The sequence below is a fragment of the Salvelinus fontinalis genome, unplaced genomic scaffold (genome assembly GCF_029448725.1).
Source record: "Salvelinus fontinalis isolate EN_2023a unplaced genomic scaffold, ASM2944872v1 scaffold_0245, whole genome shotgun sequence".
Lineage (NCBI taxonomy): Eukaryota > Metazoa > Chordata > Actinopteri > Salmoniformes > Salmonidae > Salvelinus > Salvelinus fontinalis.
The window spans coordinates 201,409-228,825 of NW_026600454.1; the positions used below are offsets into that span (position 1 = coordinate 201,409).

Sequence of the window (27,417 nt, forward strand, 5' to 3'; positions counted from 1 at the left end):
CATATTACACAATGCATATAGGTTTTGTTCGAAAATGTGCATATTTAGCAGCACAAATCGTGGTTATACAATGTGATCACCAGCAACATTTCATGCATTCTGGCCGGCGCCATCTTGGAGAGGCACCTAATCTAATCAATAAATAATCGTAAACTTGACTAAAAAATACAGGTTGGACAGCAAATGAAAGATGCATTAGTTATTAATGCAACCGCTGTGTTAGATTTTTAAAATTAACGTTACTAGACATACAGTGTGCGTTACAGCCAGACCAGTGCCGCAATAATGGCGGACAAATCCGTTTACATTTTTCCACATAAATACGGAATAACATCATAAATAGTTCTTACTTTTGGACGAGCTTCCATCAGAATCTTGGGCAAGTTGTCCTTTGTCCAAAATAATCGTTGCTTGGTTGTAAAACGTCGTCTTCAACTTCGGAATTAGCAGCTAACAATAGCTATGTGGCCACAACATGCCCAAATGTTCAAAACGCAATACTAAGGAAATTCCGAAAATAGCAATATACTCGCATAAACTGATATAACTCGGTTTAAAATAACTTCGTTATGATGTTTCTAACACCTATATCGAATTAAATTACAGACGGATATATCTAAGGCCGATAACTGAGCGTTTCAAAATGCCATCCTGAGGTCTTGCTTTGCGTAATGACGAACGTCGAAAAGAGAGCTCCCTTCGCTCCTTGGCCTTTTATAAGGTCTGAGATCTACGTAGAAACTCCATTCCAATTCTCATTGGTTACTGGCATCCAGGGGAAGGCGGGTGCAGTTCATGTCGACCCATAGGATACATACAGAGCTTTAAACTGATCTGAGAACAGAGCCTCGTTTTCAGACCTTCGCAGTTCCTGTCATGAATTTCGCTGCAGAAAGAGTTCTGGTTCACCCACAGACATAATTCAAACGGTTTTAGAAACTAGAGATTGTATTCTATCCAATAGTAATAAGAATATGCATATTGTACGAGCAAGAATTGAGTATGAGGCAGTTTAATTTGGAGACAATATTTTCCAAAGTGGAAACAGCACCCCCTAGATTGACAAAAGGTTAACGGTCACATACACATGGTTAGCGGATGTTAATGGTCACATACACATGGTTAGCGGATGTTAATGGTCACATACACATGGTTAGCGGATGTTAACGGTCACATACACATGGTTAGCGGATGTTAATGTTTACATACACACGGTTAGCGGATGTTAATGTTCACATACACACGGTTAGCGGATGTTAACGGTCACATACACATGGTTAGCGGATGTTAACGGTCACATACACATGGTTAGCGGATGTTAACGGTCACATACACATGGTTAGCGGATGTTAATGGTCACGTACACATGGTTAGCGGTTGTTAACGGTCACATACACATGGTTAGCGGATGTTAACGGTCACATGCACATGGTTAGCTGATGTTAACGGTCACATACACATGGTTAGAGAATGTTAACGGTCACATACACATGGTTAGCGGATGTTAATGGTCACATACACATGGTTAGCGGATGTTAATGGTCACATACACAAGGTTAGCAGATGTTAATGGTCACATGCGGATGTTAATGGTCACATACATACGGTTAGCAGATGTTAATGGTCACATACACTTGGTTAGCAGATGTTATTGGTCACATGTACATGTTAGCAGATGTTAATGGTCACATACACATGGTTAGCGGATGTTAATGGTCACATACACATGGTTAGCAGATGTTAATGGTCACATACACATGGTTAGCGGATGTTAATGGTCACATACACATGGTTAGCGGATGTTAATGGTCACATACACATGGTTAGCGGATGTTAATGGTCACATACACATGGTTAGCGGATGTTAATGGTCACATACACATGGTTAGCGGTTGTTATTGGTCACATACACATGGTTAGCGGATGTTAACGGTCACATACACATGGTTAGCGGATGTTAACGGTCACATGGTTAGCGGATGTTAACGGTCACATACACATGGTTAGCGGATGTTAACGGTCACATGCACATGGTTAGCGGATGTTAACGGTCACATGCACATGGCTAGCGGATGTTAACGGTCACATGCACATGGCTAGCGGATGTTAACGGTCACATACACATGGTTAGCGGATGTTAACGGTCACATACACATGGTTAGCGGATGTTAACGGTCACATACACATGGTTAGCGGATGTTTACGGTCACATACACATGGTTAGCGGATGTTAACGGTCACATGCACATGGTTAGCGGATGTTAATGTTTACATACACATTGTTAGCGGATGTTAATGGTCACATACACATGGTTAGCGGATGTTAACGGTCACATACACATGGTTAGCGGATGTTAATGGTCACATACACACGGTTAGCGGATGTTAACGGTCACATACACATGGTTAGCGGATGTTAACGGTCACATACACATGGTTAGCGGATGTTAACGGTCACATACACATGGTTAGCGGATGTTAACGGTCACATGCACATGGCTAGCGGATGTTAACGGTCACATACACATGGTTAGCGGATGTTAATGTTTACATACACATGGTTAGCGGATGTTAATGGTCACATACACATGGCTAGCGGATGTTAACGGTCACATGCACATGGTTAGCTGATGTTAACGGTCACATACACATGGTTAGGGAATGTTAACGGTCACATACACATGGTTAGCGGATGTTAATGGTCACATACACATGGTAAGCGGTTGTTAACGGTCACATACACATGGTTAGCGGATGTTAATGGTCACATACACATGGTTAGCGGATGTTTATGGTCACATACACAAGGTTAGCAGATGTTAATGGTCACATGCGGATGTTAATGGTCACATACACACGGTTAGCAGATGTTAATGGTCACATACACTTGGTTAGCAGATGTTATCGGTCACATGTACATGTTAGCAGATGTTAATGGTCACATACACATGGTTAGCAGATGTTAATGGTCACATACACATGGTTAGCGGATGTTAATGGTCACATACACATGGTTAGCGGATGTTAATGGTCACATACACATGGTTAGCGGATGTTAATGGTCACATACACATGGTTAGCGGTTGTTATTGGTCACATACACATGGTTAGCGGATGTTAACGGTCACATACACATGGTTAGCGGATGTTAATGGTCACATACACATGGTTAGCGGATGTTAACGGTCACATACACATGGTTAGCGGATGTTAACGGTCACATACACATGGTTAGCGGATGTTAACAATCACATGCACATGGTTAGCGGATGTTAACGGTCACATGCACATGGCTAGCGGATGTTAACGGTCACATACACATGGTTAGCGGATGTTAATGTTTACATACACATGGTTAGCGGATGTTAATGGTCACATACACATGGTTAGCGGATGTTAATGGTCACATACACATGGTTAGCGGATGTTAATGGTCACATACACATGGTTAGCGGATGTTAATGGTCACATACACATGGTTAGCGGATGTTAATGGTCACATACACATGGTTAGCGGATGTTAACGGTCACATACACATGGTTAGCGGATGTTAACGGTCACATACACATGGTTAGCGGATGTTAATGGTCACATACACATGGTTAGCGGATGTTAACGGTCACATACACATGGTTAGCGGATGTTAATGTTTACATACACATGGTTAGCGGATGTTAATGTTCACATACACACGGTTAGCGGATGTTAACGGTCACATACACATGGTTAGCGGATGTTAACGGTCACATACACATGGTTAGCGGATGTTAACGGTCACATACACATGGTTAGCGGATGTTAATGGTCACATACACATGGTTAGCGGATGTTAACGGTCACATACACATGGTTAGCGGATGTTAACGGTCACATACACATGGTTAGCTGATGTTAACGGTCACATACACATGGTTAGCGGATGTTAACGGTCACATACACATGGTTAGCGGATGTTAACGGTCACATACACATGGTTAGCGGATGTTAACGGTCACATACACATGGTTAGCGGATGTTAACGGTCACATACACATGGTTAGCGGATGTTAACGGTCACATACACATGGTTAGCGGATGTTAACGGTCACATACACATGGTTAGCGGATGTTAACGGTCACATACACATGGTTAGCGGATGTTAACGGTCACATACACATGGTTAGCGGATGTTAACGGTCACATACACATGGTTAGCGGATGTTAACGGTCACATACACATGGTTAGCGGATGTTAACGGTCACATGCACATGGCTAGCGGATGTTAACGGTCACATGCACATGGCTAGCGGATGTTAACGGTCACATACACATGGTTAGCGGATGTTAATGTTTACATACACATGGTTAGCGGATGTTAATGGTCACATACACATGGTTAGCGGATGTTAATGGTCACATACACATGGTTAGCGGATGTTAATGGTCACATACACATGGTTAGCGGATGTTAACGGTCACATACACATGGTTAGCGGATGTTAACGGTCACATACACATGGTTAGCGGATGTTAATGGTCACATACACATGGTTAGCGGATGTTAACTTCTACTTGCTACGCATCCCGGATCCGGGAGCACCCCCCACAGTAAAAAAGCTGACTAGCATAGCGTCACAAGTAAATACTAGCATCTAAATATCATTAAATCACAAGTCCAAGACACCAGATGAAAGATACAGATCTTGTGAATCCAGCCATCATTTCTGATTTTTAAAATGTTTTACAGGGAAGACACAATATGTAAATCTATTAGCTAACCACGATAGCAAAAGACACAACTTTTTTTTCCCACAATTTTTTTCCTGCATGGGTAGCTATCACAATTTCGACCAAATAAAGATATATATAGCCACTAACCAAGAAACAACTTCATAAGATGACAGTCTGATAACATATTTTTTGTATAGCATCTGTTTTTTTAGAAAAATGTGCATATTTCAGGTATAAATCACAGTTCTACATTGCAGCTGCAATCTGAAATAGTGCCGAAGCTGCCAGAATAATTACAGAGACCAACGTCAAATTCCTAATTACTCATCTTAAAACATTTCTGAAAAATACACAGCGTACAGCAAATGAAAGCCCAACATCTTGTGAATCCAGCCAATATGTCAGATTTTTTAAGTGTTTTACAGCGAAAACACAATATAGCATTATATTAGCATACCACAATAGCCAGAAACACAAGCAATTTACCAGCAGCAAAGGTTGGCGATCGTAACAATCCAGCAAAAGATATATAATTTTTGACTAACCTTGATATACTTCATCAGATGACAGTCCTGTAACATCATATTACACAATGCATATAGGTTTTGTTCGAAAATGTGCATATTTAGCAGCACAAATCGTGGTTATACAATGTGATCACTAGCAACATTTCATGCATTCTGGCCGGCGCCATCTTGGAGAGGCACCTAATCTAATCAATAAATAATCGTAAACTTGACTAAAAAATACAGGTTGGACAGCAAATGAAAGATGCATTAGTTATTAATGCAACCGCTGTGTTAGATTTTTAAAATTAACGTTACTAGACATACAGTGTGCGTTACAGCCAGACCAGTGCCGCAATAATGGCGGACAAATCCGTTTACATTTTTCCACATAAATACGGAATAACATCATAAATAGTTCTTACTTTTGGACGAGCTTCCATCAGAATCTTGGGCAAGTTGTCCTTTGTCCAAAATAATCGTTGCTTGGTTGTAAAACGTCGTCTTCAACTTCGGAATTAGCAGCTAACAATAGCTATGTGGCCACAACATGCCCAAATGTTCAAAACGCAATACTAAGGAAATTCCGAAAATAGCAATATACTCGCATAAACTGATATAACTCGGTTTAAAATAACTTCGTTATGATGTTTCTAACACCTATATCGAATTAAATTACAGACGGATATATCTAAGGCCGATAACTGAGCGTTTCAAAATGCCATCCTGAGGTCTTGCTTTGCGTAATGACGAACGTCGAAAAGAGAGCTCCCTTCGCTCCTTGGCCTTTTATAAGGTCTGAGATCTACGTAGAAACTCCATTCCAATTCTCATTGGTTACTGGCATCCAGGGGAAGGCGGGTGCAGTTCATGTCGACCCATAGGATACATACAGAGCTTTAAACTGATCTGAGAACAGAGCCTCGTTTTCAGACCTTCGCAGTTCCTGTCATGAATTTCGCTGCAGAAAGAGTTCTGGTTCACCCACAGACATAATTCAAACGGTTTTAGAAACTAGAGATTGTATTCTATCCAATAGTAATAATAATATGCATATTGTACGAGCAAGAATTGAGTATGAGGCAGTTTAATTTGGAGACAATATTTTCCAAAGTGGAAACAGCACCCCCTAGATTGACAAAAGGTTAACGGTCACATACACATGGTTAGCGGATGTTAACGGTCACATACACATGGTTAGCGGATGTTAATGTTTACATACACATGGTTAGCGGATGTTACTGGTCACATACACATGGTTAGCGGATGTTAACGGTCACATACACGTGGTTAGCGGATGTTAACGGTCACATACACTTGGTTAACGGATGTTAATGGTCACATACACATGGTTAGCGGATGTTAATGGTCACATACACATGGTTAGCGGATGTTAATGGTCACATACACATGGTTAGCGGATGTTAACGGTCACATACACATGGTTAGCGGATAACGGTCACATGCACATGGTTAGCGGATGTTAACGGTCACATACACATGGTTAGGGAATGTTAACGGTCACATACACATGGTTAGCGGAATTTAATGGTCACATACACATGGTTAGCGGATGTTAATGGTCACATACACATGGTTAGCGGATGTTAACGGTCACATACACGTGGTTAGCGGATGTTAACGGTCACATACACTTGGTTAACGGATGTTAATGGTCACATACACATGGTTAGCGGATGTTAATGGTCACATACACATGGTTAGCGGATGTTAATGGTCACATACACATGGTTAGCGGATGTTTATGGTCACATGCGGATGTTAATGGTCACATACACACGGTTAGCAGATGTTAATGGTCACATACACATGGTTAGCAGATGTTATTGGTCACATGTACATGTTAGCAGATGTTAATGGTCACATACACATGGTTAGCGGATGTTAATGGTCACATACACATGGTTAGCGGATGTTAACGGTCACATACACGTGGTTAGCGGATGTTAACGGTCACATACACTTGGTTAACGGATGTTAATGGTCACATACACATGGTTAGCGGATGTTAATGGTCACATACACATGGTTAGCGGATGTTAATGGTCACATACACATGGTTAGCGGATGTTTATGGTCACATGCGGATGTTAATGGTCACATACACACGGTTAGCAGATGTTAATGGTCACATACACATGGTTAGCAGATGTTATTGGTCACATGTACATGTTAGCAGATGTTAATGGTCACATACACATGGTTAGCGGATGTTAATGGTCACATACACATGGTTAGCAGATGTTAACCTCTACAGAGTACCTAACCCGGATCCGGGAGCACCCCCCCCCCCCCCCACACACTGATTAGCATCGCTAGCATAGCGTCACAATTAAATAGTAGCATCTAAATATCATTAAATCACAAGTCCAAGACACCCAATGAAAGACACAGATCTTGTGAATAAAACCACCATTTCAGATTTTTTAAATGTTTTACAGGGAAGACAAAATATGTAAATCTATTAGCTAAACACGTTAGCAAAAGACACCATTTTCTTACTCCAACAGTTTCTTACTCCATCAGGTGCTATCACCAATTCGGCTAAACTAAGATATTGATAGCCACAAACCAACAAACAAATTCATAAGATGACAGTCTGATAACATATTTATGGTATAGCATAGTTTTTTTTTTTTAAATGTGCATTTTTCAGGTATAAATCACAGTTCTACATTGCAGCTGCAATCTGATATAGTGCTGATGCAGCTAGAACAATTACAGAGACCAACGTTATATAACTAATTACTTGTCTTAAAACATTTCAGAAAAAATACACAGCGTACAGACATTGAAAGCCCAACATCTGGTGAATCCAAACAATATTTCAGATTTTTTAAATGTTTTATAGCGAAAACAAAATGTATCGCTAAATTAGCATAACCAGGCCAGCCAGAACCGGCTGGACGCGCCCGACCAGTTCACATGCACGACAGATATATGAAATAACATCGTAAATTGGGTCTTACTATTGCTGGTCTTTCATCAGAATGTTGATCAAGGTGTCCTTAGTCCTGATGAGTCGTTCAATCCATTCACAATGGCAACCTCCCCTCTTCATTTAGCCTGGGTACTGGTCGACTGGCACGGTCCATGTCCAAAGTTAAAAAACTCAAAGAACGGAACACGGCAAAACTCCCGAAAAAATTCTAATAATCTGATTAAACTATATTGAAAAAATATACATTACGGTGATATGGTCACATGTATCAAACAAACTTCGACACGGAGATAGTTTTCATCCGTAACGTCAGCATAACAAAAGACAATGGCAGCTCTGAAAACGCGCATCTCAGAAACCGGAAGTTGTCGGTCACGCTAAAGAAATAGGTCTTATTTCACGTCAGTACAAGATAAACAAAAAATTTCTCCTCTGACGTCTTCCAGACACCCAGAGGAAGAAGAAGGAAGTGTGTTTCGGGTCATAGGTCGCGTGACCATATATAGGCAGAGCTTTGAAGCGAGCATACACATCTTGCAATCTTCTTCTGGCTCAGGGAAAGTGCTGTGAAATGACCTGTGTTTGACTCAGAGACAAAATTGGAACGGTTTTAGAAACCATAGCTTGTTTTCTATCCAATGGCATATGGTTATATGCATATAGTAACAGCAATAATTGAATAAGAGGCAGTTTAATCTGTAGAGGCAATTATGCTAATGCGAAACAGCACCCCCTGTATTCTCAAGAAGTTAATGGTCACATACACATGGTTAGCGGATGTTAATGGTCACATACACATGGTTAGCGGATGTTACTGGTCACATACACATGGTTAGCGGATGTTAATGGTCACATACACATGGTTAGCGGTTGTTATTGGTCAAATACACATGGTTAGCGGATGTTAATGGTCACATACACATGGTTAACGGATGTTAATGTTTACATACACATGGTTAGCGGATGTTAAAGGTCACATACACATGGTTAGCGGATGTTAATGGTCACATACACATGGTTAGCGGATGTTAATGGTCACATACACATGGTTAGCGGATGTTAATGGTCACATACACATGGTTAGCGGATGTTAATGGTCACATGCACATGGTTAGCGGATGTTAATGGTCACATGCACATGGTTAGCGGATGTTAACTGTCACATACACATGGTTAGCGGATGTTAACGGTCACATACACATGGTTAGCGGATGTTAACGGTCACATACACATGGTTAGCGGATGTTTACGGTCACATACACATGGTTAGCGGATGTTAATGGTCACATACACATGGTTAGCGGATGTTAATGGTCACATACACATGATTAGCGGATGTTAACGGTCACATACACATGGTTAGCGGATGTTAACGGTCACATACACATGGTTAGCGGATGTTAACGGTCACATACACATGGTTAGCGGATGTTAACGGTCACATGCACATGGCTAGCGGATGTTAACGGTCACATGCACATGGCTAGCGGATGTTAATGTTTACATACACATGGTTAGCGGATGTTAATGGTCACATACACATGGTTAGCGGATGTTAATGGTCACATACACATGGTTAGCGGATGTTAACGGTCACATACACATGGTTAGCGGATGTTAATGGTCACATACACATGGTTAGCGGTTGTTAACGGTCACATACACATGGTTAGCGGATGTTAACGGTCACATGCACATGGTTAGCGGATGTTAACGGTCAAATACACATGGTTAGGGAATGTTAACGGTCAAATACACATGGTTAGCGGATGTTAATGGTCACATACACATGGTTAGCGGATGTTAATGGTCACATACACATGGTTAGCGGATGTTAATGGTCACATACACACGGATAGTGGATGTTAATGGTCACATACACACGGTTAGCGGATGTTATTGGTCACATACACAGTGTTAGCGGATGTTATTGGTCACATGGTTAGCAGATGATAATGGTCACATACACATGGTTAGCAGATGTTAATGGTCACATACACATGGTTAGCAGATGTTAATGGTCACATACACATGGTTAGCAGATGTTATTGGTCACATACACATGGTTAGATGTTAATGGTCACATACACAAGGTTAGCAGATGTTAATGGTCACATGCGGATGTTAATGGTCACATACACACGGTTAGCAGATGTTAATGGTCACATACACATGGTTAGCAGATGTTATTGGTCACATGTACATGTTAGCAGATGTTAACGGTCACATACACATGGTTAGCGGATGTTAACGGTCACATACACATGGTTAGCGGATGTTAACGGTCACATACACATGGTTAGCGGATGTTAACGGTCACATACACATGGTTAGCGGATGTTAACGGTCACATGCACATGGCTAGCGGATGTTAACGGTCACATGCACATGGCTAGCGGATGTTAATGTTTACATACACATGGTTAGCGGATGTTAATGGTCACATACACATGGTTAGCGGATGTTAATGGTCACATACACATGGTTAGCGGATGTTAACGGTCACATACACATGGTTAGCGGATGTTAATGGTCACATACACATGGTTAGCGGTTGTTAACGGTCACATACACATGGTTAGCGGATGTTAACGGTCACATGCACATGGTTAGCGGATGTTAACGGTCAAATACACATGGTTAGGGAATGTTAACGGTCAAATACACATGGTTAGCGGATGTTAATGGTCACATACACATGGTTAGCGGATGTTAATGGTCACATACACATGGTTAGCGGATGTTAATGGTCACATACACACGGATAGTGGATGTTAATGGTCACATACACACGGTTAGCGGATGTTATTGGTCACATACACAGTGTTAGCGGATGTTATTGGTCACATGGTTAGCAGATGATAATGGTCACATACACATGGTTAGCAGATGTTAATGGTCACATACACATGGTTAGCAGATGTTAATGGTCACATACACATGGTTAGCAGATGTTATTGGTCACATACACATGGTTAGATGTTAATGGTCACATACACAAGGTTAGCAGATGTTAATGGTCACATGCGGATGTTAATGGTCACATACACACGGTTAGCAGATGTTAATGGTCACATACACATGGTTAGCAGATGTTATTGGTCACATGTACATGTTAGCAGATGTTAACGGTCACATACACATGGTTAGCGGATGTTAATGGTCACATACACATGGTTAGCGGATGTTAATGGTCACATACACATGGTTAGCGGATGTTAATGGTCACATACACATGGTTAGCAGATGTTAATGGTCACATACACATGGTTAGCGGATGTTAATTGTCACATACACATGGTTAGCAGATGTTATTGGTCACATACACATGGCTAGCAGATGTTAATGGTCACATACACATGGTTAGGGGATGTTAATGGTCACATACACATGGTTAGGGGATGTTAATGGTCACATACACATGGTTAGCAGATGTTAATGCGACTGTAGCGAAATGCTTGTGCTTCTAGTTCCGACAATGCAGTAATATCTAACAAGTAATCTAACAAATTCACAACAACTACCGTATACACACAAATGTAAGGGATGAATAAGAATATGTACATATAAATACATGGATGAGCGATGGCCGTGCGTCATAGGCAGATGCAGTAGATGGTATAGAAGACTGTATATACATATGAGGGTAATGTAGGATATGTGAACATTATTAAAGTTGCGTTATTTAAAGTGACTAGTGATACCTTTTATTAGTTCCATTTATTAAAGTGGCCAGAGATTGAGTCTGTATGTTGGCAGCAGCCTCTCAATGTCAGTGATGGCAGGTTAACCTCTACTTCCTCACAAACCCGGATCCGGTAGCACCCCCATCAGTAAAAAAGATGACTAGCATAGCCTAGCATAGCGTCACAAGTAAATACTAGCATCTAAATATCATTAAATCACAAGTCCAAGACACATGTTTTACAGGGAAGACACAATATGTAAGTCTATTAGCTAACCACGTTAGCAAAAGACACAACTTTTGTTACTCCACCATTTTCTTACTGCATCAGTAGCTATCACAAATTCGACCAAATAAAGATATAAATAGCCACTAACCAAGAAACAACTTCATCAGATGACAGTCTGATAACATATTTATTGTATAGCATGTTTTGTTAGAAAAATGTGCATTTTTCAGGTATAAATCATAGTTTACCATTGCAGCCACCATCACAACTCTCACCAAAGCAACTAGAATAACTACAGAGACCATCGTGTATTACCTAAATACTCATCATAAAACATTTTTGAAAAATACACAGCGTACAGCAAATGAAAGACAAAGATCTTGTGAATCCAGCCAATATTTCAGATTTTCTAAGTGTTTTACAGCGAAAACACAATATAGCATTATATTAGCTTACTACAATAGCCAACCACACAACAGCATTGATTCAAGCCAAAAATAGCAATAACGTATAAACCACCAAAATATATTAATTTTTTCACTGACCTGCTCAGAATTCTTCAGATGACAGTCCTATAACATTATATTACACAATACATATAGAGTTTGTTCGAAAATGTGCATATTTAGCGGCACAAATCGTGGTTATACAATGAGAAAAGTAGCCAAGCTGTCAACAATATGTCGGGAGAAATCTTGGGAGAGGCACCTATTCTAATCGATAACTAATCATAAACTTGACTAAAAAATACAGGTTGGACAGCAAATGAAAGATACATTAGTTCTTAATGCAATCGCTGTGTTACATTTTTTAAATTAACGTTACTACAATATACAGCGTGCGTTAAAGCGAGAACGCACCGAAATTAATGGCGGATTATGCATTTTACATTTTTCAACAGAACAACTAATTAACAGCATAAATACTTCTTACTTTTTGATGTGCTTCCATCAGAATCTTGGGAAAGTTGTCCTTTGTCCAAAAGAATCGTTGCTCGGTTGTAGAATGTAGTCTTCAGCGTTGCAATTAGCAGTAAACATTAGCCATGTGGGCCAGACATACCCAACCCCCTAGAACGTAACACAAATAAATACCCGAAAATCGCAATATACTGACATAAACTGATATAACTCGGTTTAAAATAACAACATTATGATGTCTTTAACAGCTATATCGAATAAAAACAGAGCCGGATATATCTAAGAGCTATAACCGGAGCTTTCTAGTATGACATGCCAAAGTCCTTCCTGCGTCAGAGCGAAGACGACAAAGACCGGACCCTTCGTTCCCAAGCCATTTATAAGCTCTCAGATCTGCCTAGAGACTCCACTTCAAATCTCACTATTCGCTGACATCCAGGGGAAGGCGTATGCAGTGCATCTCAACCAATAGAAGACAGGCAAATGAATAAACTGACCTGGGAACAGCTTGCAGAATTCAGCATTCTCACATCCTCATAGGAAAATTGCTCTAAGTCCAGTTCTGTTTCACTCACAGACATAATTCAAACGGTTTTAGAAACTAGAGAGTGTTTTATATCCAATAGTAATAATAATATGCATATTGTACGAGCAAGAATTGAGTACGAGGCAGTTTAATTTGGGAACGAAATTATTACAAAGTGAAAACAGCACCCCCTATTGAGAAGAAGTTTTAACAGTCTGAAGGCCTTGAGATAGAAGCTGTTTTTCAGTCTCACGGTCCCAGCTTTGATGCAACTGTACTGACCTCGCCTTCTGGATGATAGCGGTGTGAACAGGCAGTGGCTTGGGTGGTTGTTGTCCTTGATGATCTTTTTGGCCTTCCTGTGACATCGAGTGGTGTAGGTGTCCTGGCGGGCAGGTAGTTTGCCCCGGTGATGCGTTGTGCAGACCGGACCACCCTCTGGAGGGTCTTGCGGTTGAGGGCGGTGCAGTTGCCATACCAGGCGGTGATACAGCCCGACAGGATGCACTCGATTGTGCGTCTGTAAACGTTTGTGAGTGTGTTCGGTGACAAGACAAATTTCTTCAGCCTCCTGAGGTGGAAGAGTCGCTGTTGCGCCTTCTTCACCACACTGTCTGTGTGGGTGGACCATTTCAGTTTGTCTGTGATGTGTACGCCGGGGAACTAAAAACGTTCCACCTTCTCCACTACTGACCCATCAATGTGGATGGGGGTGGGGGGGGGAGTCCACGATCATCTCCTTTGTTTTGTTGATGTTGAGTGAGAGGTTATTTTCCTGACACCACACTCCGAGGGCCCTCACCTCTTCCCTGTGGGTCGTCTCGTCGTTGTTGGTAATCAAGCCGACCACTGTAGCGTTGTCTGCCAACTTGATGATTGAGTTGGATGCGTGCATGGCCACACAGTCATGGGTGAACAGGGAGTACAGGAGAGGGCTCAGAACGCACCCTTGTGGGAGACCCCAGTGTTGAGGATCAACGGGGTGACGATATTGTTTCCTACCTTCGCCACCTGGGGGCAGCCGGTCAGAAAGTCCAGGACCCAGTTGCACAGGGCGGTGGTCGAGACCCAAGATCTGGAGCTTAACTTCTCTAGGGTAGGGGGCAGCGTTTGGAATTTTGGATGAAAACCCAAATTAAACTGCCTGCTACTCAGGCCCAGAAAATATGATATGCATATAACTGGTTCAATAATTACACATACTTCTTAATACTGTAGCAATTTAGTAACAGTCACATGTTCAACTATCATCAGCTGATCCAGGAAATAATTTTCTGAATGCCAGTCAAATGACAAACATCACGACATGCAACAACAACCAAAGTGCTTCTTCATTCATTACTCTGGTAAAGACAGTTATGCCGTGCTCCACGTTGGATCCAACATCCCTAACAAATTGATGTTTGTATTGTGTTATTGTCTGCTTGATTTACAGTAGGTTCTCGTTAGTCTGTTTGGACACAGAGATACTTTGCTCATAATGTGTAGAGAATTGTTCCTTGATGGATAGGCTATTGTACTACACACAGAGCTATTTTCCGTTATTCAGGACATTTAGAATGACATCACATTACAGAGTAGCCTAGTGGGATTATTCACAAAATTATCTGGTGATCAGGTTATGAAATGTCATGACAAAGACATTTTAGTTTCCATGTTTCACCTGTAAATATTAAATTATTTATAGTATTAGGTCTGTTATTGTTAGGTGAAGTTATGGGTCCTACAGTAGGTCTATCTTGTTAGGTGAAGTTTTGGGTCCTACAGTAGGTCTATGTTAGGTGAAGTTATGGGTCAATTTGTTAAACACTCAATGTACAAACCCTCAGTTTCAGGCTGATGGCAAAGCTAGCTAAAGAGCATTTTACTGGTTGAAGTGTTTTATAAGTATAAAGCAGTTGATTTGCGACAATAACACAAACATATTAAGCAGGAGATTCAAAGGAGCCTAACAGTTATAATCCAAAAGTAGTGTGAAATGCACTCATAAACAACCTGGAAATGGAGGCTATTTTTGCTGTCAGCCTATGAGAACTCCCCTGAGTTTCCCCCATGGTGGTGAATTAGTAACTAGCGACACAGAGCTTAATGTGAATTTCCTTGAGTAGCACTCCTGATCTTGCGCTGTAATATTCAGAATACATTGTGGAAAACTAAAATCTTTGTTCACCATTTTTGTTCCAGACAGATATACTACATCCATAACTAGTGGTTTCCTCATTACCAGATATACTACATCCATATCTAGTGGTTTCCTCATTAGCAGGGAGGTGTTTCTGCAATCAAATTGTGTGTGCATCGCCCTCGTGCTGCAATTTTAGCAAATACAGAAAGGGGCCTTTTTTGGAGATCAAAGGTCGTCTGCCACACTGCTTAGGTTTCGACTGTCTTAAGACAATTGTAAAGTAATTTAACAGACCTCTGGGCATCACCTTTTACCTCAAATAAACAGTGGATTTCTGCTGTTGTGGGCCTTTAACCGTCTGACTTTGTTGTTCACACAGGAGAGATACGGACTATCGTGGATCCTCTGGGGAGCCTCAACAACAACATGATGCTGAAGAGGCAGAGAAGAGTCTCTCCACATCAGAACACCTCAAGAAACACCAGTGGAGACCCACAGGGAAGAAATCTCACCGCTGCTCTGACTGTGGGAAGAGATAAACCTCATCAGGCATTTAAAATTCACCAGAGAATACACACAGTAGAGAAATCTTATAGTTGTGGTCAATGTGGAAAGAGTTTTTCAACATCTGGCTCTCTGACTCTGCACCAGAGAACACACACAGGAGAGAAACCTTATAGCTGTGGTCAATGTGGGAAGAGTTTTGGTCAATCTTGCCATCTGGTATCACACCAGAGAACACACACAGGAGAGAAACCTTACAGCTGTGGTCAATGTGGGAAGAGATGTTCTACATCTAGCAATCTGACTGTACACCAGAGAATACACACAGGAGAGAAACCTTATAGCTGTGGTCAATGTGGGAAGAGTTTTGGTCGATCTTGCCATCTGGTATTACACCAGAGAATACACACAGGAGAGAAATCTTATAGTTGTGGTCAATGTGGGAAGAGATGTTCTACATCTAGCAATCTGACTGTACACCAGAGAATACACACAGGAGAGAAACCTTATAGCTGTGGTCAATGTGGGAAGAGTTTTGGTCAATCTTGCCATCTGGTATTACACCAGAGAATACACACAGGAGAGAAACCTTATAGCTGTGGTCAATGTGGGAAGAGTTTTGGTCAATCTTGCCATCTGGTATTACACCAGAGAACACACACAGGAGAGAAACCCTATAGCTGTGGTCAATGTGGGAAGAGTTTTGGTCGATCTTGCCATCTGGTATTACACCAGAGAATACACACAGGAGAGAAATCTTATAGCTGTGGTCAATGTCGGAAGAGTTTTACTACATCTGTCTCTCTGGCTCTGCACCAGAGAACACACACAGGAGAGAAACCTTATAGCTGTGATCAATGTGAGAAGAGTTTTACTACATCCAGCCATCTGACTGTACACCAGAGAACACACACAGGAGAGAAACCTTATAGTTGTAATCATTGTGAGAAGAGTTTTCCTACATCTAGCCAGCTGACTTCACACCAGAGAACACACACAGGAGAGAAACCTTATAGCTGTGATCAATGTGAGAAGAGTTTTCCTACATCAAGCCATCTGACTGTACACCAGAGAACACACACAGGAGAGAAACCTTATAGTTGTAATCATTGTGAGAAGAGTTTTCGTAAATCTTGCCATCTGGTATCACACCAGAGAACACACACAGGAGAGAAACCTTATAGCTGTGATCAATGTGAGAAGAGTTTTACTACATCAAGCCATCTGACTGTACACCAGAGAACACACACAGGAGAGAAAACTTATAGTTGTAATCATTGTGAGAAGAGTTTTCCTACATCTAGCCAGCTGACTTCACACCAGAGAACACACACAGGAGAGAAACCTTACAGCTGTGGTCAATGTGGGAAGAGATATTCTACATCTGGCAATCTGACTGTACACCAGAGAATACACACAGGAGAGAAACCTTATAGCTGTGGTCAGTGTGTGAAGAGTTTTGGTCAATCTTGCCATCTGGTATCACACCAGAGAACACACACAGGAGAGAAACCTTATAGCTGTGGTCAATGTGGGAAGAGTTTTGGTCATTCTGCCAATCTGGTATCACACCAGAGAACACACACAGGAGAGAAACCTTATAGCTGTGGTCAGTGTGTGAAGAGTTTTGGTCAATCTTGCCATCTGGTATTACACCAGAGAATACACACAGGAGAGAAACCTTATAGCTGTGGTCAATGTGGGAAGAGTTTTGGTCGATCTTGCCATCTGGTATTACACCAGAGAACACACACAGGAGAGAAACCCTATAGCTGTGGTCAATGTGGGAAGAGTTTTGGTCAATCTTGCCATCTGGTATCACACCAGAGAACACACACAGGAGAGAAACCCTATAGCTGTGGTCAATGTGGGAAGAGTTTTGGTCAATCTTGCCATCTGGTATCACACCAGAGAACACACACAGGAGAGAAACCTTATAGCTGTGGTCAATGTGGGAATAGTTTTGGTCAATCTTGCCATCTGGTATCACACCAGAGAATACACACAGGAGAGAAATCTCTTAGCTGTGACCAGAGATAATAATAATATCTCTGATCAAATATCAGAAAATGTATGAAGGAGTTGTTTCATGATATCAATGTCTCAATGTAGAATGTTTTAATAAATAGTATATTAATATACTCTGCAGTAAGTCAGTCAGAATGTCACAGTGTAGAACCCTAAACGTTTTCCAATTGATTTCAACATGATATGGACATTAGGCTCATTGGGGGAAATCCAGGCTCTGAATTGAAAGAGTACTATTTATGTGATTTAACACAAAGTGACTAACAAAAAAAGAGTTGTCCTCTAACTAGTGATGTACACATTATTCCCAGAATCAACTGATTTCAACATAATATCGATGAGTTAAGACAAATAAGTGTTGTGTTCCTTTGTTCAGCGTCCCCTACATTTAAATGCATCACTCCAAAATGTAGCTGACTGTTTTCTGCAGGTTGTCCTCTAACCAGTGAGCTAAAAGATATCTCCCATTTCCATGTTTTTTTAGTTGTTCGTTTCAACAGCTCGTACAGCCGGATTTCCCCCTTAATCGATATCCGTGATTTATTGCTACTTGTCAAAGCAACAGTGTTTTTGGTGCTTATGCAGTTTATAAGGAGCTTGTTTTAAAAAAAGACAATTATTGTGACCACATGTTAGGTTTTCAATTTATCCCAAACTGTTTCTGCATATTGGTTATTTATTTGGACACGTTAAAACTGTGTTTTGACATTGGGCTATCCCTCCTAGCAAAATGTAATTGAAAAGCCTTTGAAAATAATACTATGCAATCAAATATTTCACATTTCATGTAAGATTTAGTAATGAAAATTATTCATGCAACCAACTGACGTTTTTTTTGGGTACAATTATATTGACATTGTTGCCCTGTTTTTAGAATATCAGGGTTAATTCTCAGATGTGCCAAACCAAATGTACTAGAGCATGACATTGGGGACTGGACCCAGATCCAACAACATGCCTATCTAGTGAATCCTGAAAAGAGGGAGAAGCTCTGCAGTGAGGTGGAAAGTTACTACGGATATTGCAGGAGTTTCCTCTTTGAAATCAGACATGTCTGTGGTAAGGACAACTTGGTTGCTGATTGTCTCAAGGGTGGGCAGTCAAAAATATTTGTGTTTTGCATTTAGCCAGTGCGTTGTCATGGATCATAGTTTATTTTGACTGCACGTTTTTCCGTATTGGAGATGAGTTTTGTTTGGGCTCGTTCCAAGGGGACGAGAGTTCTAGAAGCTAGTGAGTTTTAGGAAGAGGAGAGTTCTAGAAGCTAGTGGGTTCTAGAAGCTATAGAAAGAAAAATCTTTGTGGGAGTAATAAAAAATAAATATCGTTTTTAATTGTTGTTGCCAGTAGACAGACACCATGTTTATATTGGTGACGGTGAAGCATTGTAGTTGATTATAATGTGAAATGGAAGTTGTTTTCTGTTGTTAGTGAGCATTCTCTTAAGGTGTTAATTAGTCTTTGGTTTTTCCATTTATGTTTTGAGGTTGGACTTTAGCACGTATAGCTAGTTAGCACGTAGGACGCACTGATTGGTGTCACCTCGTTAGTCAGTATGTGTTACACCTGTGCTGGCTTGTCCATCTCGTTAGTGGGAAGGTGTTTCACCTGAGCTGGTCCAGGTTCTATTTAAGAGTGTCTGGCCCAGTGCTCCAGTTGTCTTGATAGATGTGGAGAGTCAACACCTTTAGTTGCTGCACCTTTTTGGTTTGCTTCCTGTCTTTAAGTTAGTTGTGGGTTTTTCTTTTGTTTGCCTCTTCTTGGGCAGATTTAGTGGGTCTCATGGTTGGTGTCTTTTAGGTCCCAGTTGTTGTTACTAGTCAATTTTCAGTGGACACCCCCATAATGTCTTTGAGAACCCCTCCTAAAAAACAAGCTTATATTTTGGGTTGGATATTGCATCCAATTAGTGTTTTAATTAATGGCATTTCCTTAGAATGCTCATTGGTCTTTCAGTTGTTAATCTTCTGTTATGTTTGTGTACTAAATATTTCTGGTTATTTTCATTGTTTTCTCCTGTGAAGCCATTGTGTTGCATCCATGTCTGAAATGTGCTGTATAAATAAAGCTTGATTTGATTTTAAGAAATGAACCCAATGACTGACTAATCAACAGACTCTTGGTCCATCTTTGTATGAAAATCAGTCTTAATCCCACTTTTCAAGCCTGCTGAAGGCGTGGTGGAGTGGTAAACACCACCCCCGGCTCTACTAGGGGTTTGAGGTGGTCTCCCACAGCTCTGCTGGTGGAGTGGTAAACACCACCCCCGGCTCTACCAGGGGTTTGAGGTGGTCTCCCACAGCTCTGCTGGTGGAGTGGTAAACACCACCCCCGGCTCTACCATGGGCTTGAGGTGGTCTCCCACAGCTCTGATGGTGGAGTGGTAAACACCACCCCCGGCTCTACCGGGGGCGTGAGGTGGTCTCCCACAGCTCTGCTTATGTCATGTTCTGTGGCCTTCCAATTCTTGACTGCCCCTGCAACACAGAAAGAAACACATTTAGTCATATTATATAAAACACTCAAAGTAATGGATATGGAGCATCTATGGCCTCAGTTACACCTGGCACCTAAATGTGACTTCTGTCATCTGATCACTCCAAGCTGCATTAGGTTCAGATCTACCAGGATGGGCCTTTGACATTTAAAATGGTTACGGTAGGGGTTGCGGGTAGACAGTACACAACGCAGAACGAACCACGCTACAAACAGAAGTTGACGTTTAAAATGGTTATGGTAGGGGTTAAGGTTAGGGTTTAGGGTAGGGATGTCCCAAGGATCACGGATAGCATTGACCATTGTGCATTTTTCTGTCTCTTTTACATAGCAGGTGATGGGTTCTGACTTCTGAACTTGAAAATATGAAATATCCTTATTATGTGAAATTGAATGAAACAATAATGTATGTTGATGCTAATATGATGTACAATATTCCATGATGTTTCTATATGATAACAATACCGTAATATATTTAATATGATGTACAATATTCCATGATGTTTCTATATGATAACAATAGAGTAATATATTTAATATGATGTACAATATTCCATGATGTTTCTATATGATAACAATAGAGTAATATATTTAATATGACGTACAATATTCCATGATGTTTCTATATGATAACAGAGTAATATATTTAATATGATGTACAATATTCCATGATGTTCCTATATGATAACAAGTAATATATTTAATTTGCCATATACTACTATGCAACACAGAAAGACCTGGTGGTTCTAATGACCTGGTGGTTCTAATGACCTGGTGGTAATAATGACCTGATGGTTATAATGACCTGGTGGTTATAATGACCTGGTGGTAATAATGACCTGGTGGTAATAATGACCTGGTGGTAATAATGACCTGGTGGTAATAATGACCTGGTGGTTATAATGACCTGGTGGTTATAATGACCTGGTGGTTATAATGACCTGGTGGTTCTAATGACCTGGTGGTTCTAATGACCTGGTGGTTTAATGACCTGGTGGTTATAATGACCTGGTGGTTATAATGACCTGGTGGTAATAATGACCTGGTGGTTATAATGACCTGGTGGTAATAATGACCTGGTGGTTATAATGACCTGGTGGTAATAATGACCTGGTGGTTATAATGACCTGGTGGTTATAATGACCTGGTGGTAATAATGACCTGGTGGTAATAATGACCTGGTGGTTATAATGACCTGGTGGTTATAATGACCTGGTGGTAATAATGACCTGGTGGTAATAATGACCTGGTGGTTATAATGACCTGGTGGTTATAATGACCTGGTGGTTATAATGACCTGGTGGTAATAATGACCTGGTGGTAATAATGACCTGGTGGTTATAATGACCTGGTGGTAATAATGACCTGGTGGTAATAATGACCTGGTGGTTATAATGACCTGGTGGTTATAATGACCTGGTGGTAATAATGACCTGGTGGTTCTAATGACCTGGTGGTTCTAATGACCTGGTGGTTCTAATGACCTGGTGGTAATAATGACCTGGTGGTAATAATGACCTGGTGGTTCGCATAACACAAGCAGAACCCGAGAACAGGATGGCCTCCACCACACAGCCTGATGACACTGCACCAGCCTACCAGTCTGCTCCAGCCCAGGTCAGAATACCAGTCTCCCAGTCTGCTCCAGCCCAGGTCAGAATACCAGCCTCCCAGTCTGCTCCAGCCCAGGTCAGAATACCAGCCTCCCAGTCTGCTCCAGCCCAGGTCAGAATACCAGCCTCCCAGTCTGCTCCACCCAGATAGTCACCCACAACTGCAATCCTTATTGATTCAAATGGGAAGTTCTTAGACAGGGAGAGGGAGTGAAAGGGTAGAGAGGCGGAGAGAGGGAGTGAAAAGGTAGAGAGGCGGAGAGAGGGAGTGAAAAGGGAGAGAGGCGGAGAGAGGGGAGTGAAAAGGGAGAGAGGCGGAGAGAGGGTAGTGAAAAGGGAGAGAGGCGGAGAGATGGAGTGAAAAGGGAGATAGAGAGTGAAAAGGGAGAGAGAAGGAGTGAAAAGGGAGAGAGAGGGAGTGAAAAGGGAGAGACGTAGAGGGAGGGAGTGAAAAGGGAGAGAGGCGGAGAGGGGGAGTGAAAAGAGAGAGGCGGAGAGGGGGAGTGAAAAGGGAGAGAGGCGGAGAGAGGGAGTGAAAAGGGAGAGAGGCGGAGAGAGGGAGTGAAAAGGGAGAGAGGCGGAGAGAGGGAGTGAAAATGGAGAGAGGCGGAGAGAGGGAGTGAAAAGGGAGAGAGGCGGAGAGAGGGAGTGAAAAGGGAGAGAGGCGGAGAGAGGGAGTGAAAAGGGAGAGAGGCGGAGAGAGGGAGTGAAAAGGGAGAGAGGCGGAGAGAGGGAGTGAAAAGGTAGAGAGGCGGAGAGAGGGAGTGAAAAGGGAGAGAGGCGGAGAGAGGGAGTGAAAAGGGAGAGAGGCGGAGAGAGGGGAGTGAAAAGGGAGAGAGGGGAGTGAAAAGGGAGAGAGGCGGAGAGAGAGAGTGAAAAGGGAGAGAGGCGGAGAGAGGGAGTGAAAAGGGAGAGAGGCGGAGAAAGGGAGTGAAAAGGGCGAGAGGCGGAGAGAGGGAGTGAAAAGGGAGAGAAGGGAGTGAAAAGGGAGAGAGGCGGAGAGAGGGAGTGAAAAGGGAGAGAGGCGGAGAGAGGGAGTGAAAAGGGAGAGAGGCGGAGAGAGGGAGTGAAAAGGGAGAGAGGCGGAGAGAGGGAGTGAAAAGGGAGAGAGGCGGAGAGAGGGGAGTGAAAAGGGAGAGAGGCGGAGAGAGGCAGTGAAAAGGGAGAAAGGCGGAGAGAGGGAGTGAAAAGGGAGAGGCGGAGAGAGGGAGTGAAAAGGGAGAGAGGCGGAGAGAGGGAGTGAAAAGGGAGAGAGGCGGAGAGAGTGAGTGAAAAGGGAGAGAGGCGGAGAGAGGGAGTGAAAAGGGAGAGAGGCGGAGAGAGGGTGTGAAAAGGGAGAGAGGCGGAGAGAGGGAGTGAAAAGGGAGAGAGGCGGAGAGAGGGAGTGAAAAGGGAGAGAGGCGGAGAGAGGGAGTGAAAAGGGAGAGAGGCGGAGAGAGGGAGTGAAAAGGGAGAGAGGCGGAGAGAGGGAGTGAAAAGGGAGAGAGGCGGAGAGAGGGGAGTGAAAAGGGAGAGAGGCGGAGAGAGGCAGTGAAAAGGGAGAGAGGCGGAGAGAGGGAGTGAAAAGGGAGAGAGGCGGAGAGAGGGAGTGAAAAGGGAGAGAGGCGGAGAGAGGGAGTGAAAAGGGAGAGAGGCGGAGAGAGGGAGTGAAAAGGGAGAGAGGCTCAGAGAGGGAGGGAAAAGGGAGAGAGGCGGAGAGTGAGAGTGAAAAGGGAGAGAGGCGGAGAGAGGGAGTGAAAAGTGAGAGAGGCGGAGAGAGGGAGGGAAAAGGGAGAGAGGGAGTGAAAAGGGAGAGAGGCGGAGAGAGGGAGTGAAAAGGGAGAGATGCGGAGAGAGGGAGTGAAAAGGGAGAGAGGCTGAGAGAGGGAGGGAAAAGGGAGAGAGGCGGAGAGTGGGAGTGAAAAGGGAGAGAGGCGGAGAGAGGGAGTGAAAAGTGAGAGAGGCGGAGAGAGGGAGGGAAACGGGAGAGAGCGGAGTGAAAACGGAGAGAGGCGGAGAGAGGGGATTGAAAAGGGAGAGAGGCGGAGAGAGGGAGTGAAAAGGGAGAGAGGCGGAGAGAGGGAGTGAAAAGGGAGAAAGGCGGAGAGAGGGAGTGAAAAGGGAGAGAGGCGGAGAGAGTGAGTGAAAAGGGAGAGAGGCGGAGAGAGGGAGTGAAAAGGGAGAGAGGCGGAGAGAGTGAGTGAAAAGGGAGAGAGGCGGAGAGAGGGAGTGAAAGGGAGAGAGGCGGAGAGAGGGAATGAAAAGGGAGAGAGGCGGAGAGAGGGTGTGAAAAGGGAGAGAGGCGGAGAGAGGGAGTGAAAAGGGAGAGAGGCGGAGAGAGGGAGTGAAAAGGGAGAGAGCGGAGAGAGGGAGTGAAAAGGGAGAGAGGCGGAGAGAGGGAGTGAAAAGGGAGAGAGGCGGAGAGAGGGAGTGAAAAGGGAGAGAGGCGGAGAGAGGGGAGTGAAAAGGGAGAGAGGTGGAGAGAGGGGAGTGAAAAGGGATAGAGGGGAGTGAAAATGGAGAGAGGGGAGTGAAAAGGGAGAGAGGCGGAGAGAGGGAGTGAAAAGGGAGAGAGGCGGAGAGAGGGAGTGAAAAGGGAGAGAGGTGGAGAGAGGGGAGTGAAAAGGGAGAGAGGGGAGTGAAAAGGGAGAGAGGCGGAGAGAGGGAGTGAAAAGGGAGAGAGGTGGAGAGAGGGGAGTGAAAAGGGAGAGAGGGGAGTGAAAAGGGAGAGAGGCGGAGAGAGGGAGTGAAAAGGGAGAGAGGCGGAGAGAGGGAGTGAAAAGGGAGAGAGGCGGCGAGAGGGGAGCAAAAAGGGAGAGAGGCGGAGAGAGGGGAGTGAAAAGGGAGAGAAGGGAGTGAAAAGGGAGAGGGGCGGAGAGAGGGAGTGAAAAGGGAGAGAGGCGGAGAGAGGGAGTGAAAAGGGAGAGAGGCGGAGAGAGGGAGTGAAAAGGGAGAGAGGCAGAGAGAGGGAGTGAAAAGGGAGAGAGGCGGAGAGAGGGAGAGAAAAGGGAGAGATGCGGAGAGAGGGAGTGAAAAGGGAGAGAGGCGGAGAGAGGGAGTGAAAAGGGAGAGAGGCGGAGAGAGGGACTGAAAAGGGAGAGAGGCGGAGAGAGGGAGTGAAAAGGGAGAGATGCGGAGAGAGGGAGTGAAAAGGGAGAGAGGCGGAGAGAGGGAGTGAAAAGGGAGAGAGGCGGGGAGAGGGGAGTGAAAAGGGAGAGAGGGGAGTCAAAAGGGAGAGAGGGGAGTGAAAAGGGAGAGAGGCGGACAGAGGGAGTGAAAAGGGAGAGAGGCGGAGAGAGGGAGTGAAATGGGAGAGAAGCGGAGAGAGGGAGTGAAAAGGGAGAGAGGCGGAGAGAGGGAGTGAAAAGGGAGAGAGGCGGGGAGAGGGGAGTGAAAAGGGAGAGAGGGGAGTGAAAAGGGAGAGAGGCGGAGAGAGGGAGTGAAAAGGGAGAGAGGGAGTGAAATGGGAGAGAAGCGGAGAGAGGGAGTGAAAAGGGAGAGGCGGAGAGAGGGGAGTGAAAAAGGAGAGAGGCGGAGAGGGGGGGTGAAAAGGGACCACCAGGTCATTATAACCACCAGGTCATTAGAACCACCAGGTCATTAGAACCACCAGGTCATTATAACCACCAGGTCATTATAACCACCAGGTCAGGGAGAAGAGCCTCACTCTGACCCCTGTCGAGTTGAAGTATCTGCTCTCCAGTTGAAATTTCAGCTCTGGTGCAGATGTGCCCATCTGCTCTCCAGGTGTAGACCCAGGGGGCCCGTTTAGAAACCTTTTAGGACATTTCGAGATGACAGATGTTTGTGTTTGGTCTATTAATGTACCTGTGAGTTGAAATTTGTATCATTTTTGCATTTTTGACAAAATTAGACTCCTTTAAAGTGCCAGTTTTTCGCTCAGGTAGGGTATCAGCCTGAGCTATTTAAAAACACGTTTTCAACATTTCAAGATAGCAGTTAGTTTAGTTTGATGTAAATAAAGATAGCTGAGAAGTGGGACTGTGTCATTGTTTCTGACAAGATCTCTCATTGATCTCGGGTTCAGCCACCAGGGGGCACCAAACCTCTTTGAAAAGTTCATGTGAATAGTTACCACTTCTCAGGAGATGATAGACTTAGCCTTTCAAATGTTTTGTAATGATGGGATGGCTATTGAACAGAACTTTAAAACCTGGTTTTCTTGTATGTACCAGTTCATGAAATCACACATTTGACCTTTATGCTCACTGAGTCTGTACATAGTCAAAGCTTTCCTTAAGTTTGGGTCAGTCACAGTGGTCAGGTATTCTGCCCTTTCTCCGCCTCTCTCCCTTTTCACTCCCCTCTCTCCGCCTCTCTCCCTTTTTCACTCCCCTCTCTCCGCCTCTTTCCCTTTTCACTCCCCTCTCTCCGCCTCTCTCCCTTTTCACTCCCTCTCTCCGCCTCTCTCCCTTTTCACTCCCCTCTCTCCGCCTCTCTCCCTTTTCACTCCCTCTCTCCGCCTCTCTCCCTTTTCACTCCCTCTCTCCGCCTCTCTCCCTTTTCACTCCCTCTCTCCGCCTCTCTCCCTTTTCACCCTCTCTCTCCGCCTCTCTCCCTTTTCACTCCCTCTCTCCGCCTCTCTCCCTATTCACTCCTTCTCCCCGCCTCTCTCCCTTTTCACTCCCCTCTCTCCGCCTCTCTCCCTTTTCACTACCTCTCTCCGCCTCTCTCCCTTTTCACTCCCCCTCTCCGCCTCTCTCCCTTTTCACTCCCTCTCCCTCTCTAAGAACTTCCCATTTGAATCAATAAGGATTGCAGTTGTGGGTGACTATCTGGGTGGAGCAGACTGGGAGGCTGGTATTCTGACCTGTGCTGGAGCAGACTGAGAGGCTGGTATTCTGACCTGTGCTGGAGCAGACTGGGAGGCTGGTATTCTGACCTGGGCTGGAGCACACTGTGTTGGAGCAGACTGAGAGGCTGGTATTCTGACCTGGGCTGGAGCAGACTGGGAGGCTGGTATTCTGACCTGGGCTGGAGCAGACTGAGAGGCTGGTATTCTGACCTGGGCTGGAGCACACTGTGTTGGAGCAGACTGGGAGGCTGGTATTCTGACCTGGGCTGGAGCAGACTGGGAGGCTGGTATTCTGACCTGGGCTGGAGCACACTG

At 43.6% G+C, this 27,417-nt stretch overlaps 1 protein-coding gene across 2 annotated transcripts in view; it reads left to right on the plus strand.

The window, feature by feature from the left end:
- LOC129844874 (zinc finger protein 271-like) overlaps window positions 1-27,133 on the plus strand; it is a 53,077-nt gene extending 25,944 nt beyond the window's left edge. The window contains exon 2 of one of the 2 annotated variants that reach the window (XM_055913041.1): window positions 16,046-20,290. In XM_055913041.1, the coding sequence (XP_055769016.1) occupies window positions 16,046-18,210 (2,165 nt within the window). In that variant the 3' untranslated portion in view covers window positions 18,211-20,290. Of the gene's footprint in view, window positions 1-16,045; window positions 20,291-27,037 lie in introns of those variants that run through there. The other variant, XM_055913042.1, reaches the window with a different exon arrangement.
- Window positions 27,134-27,417: the final 284 nt, after the last annotated feature.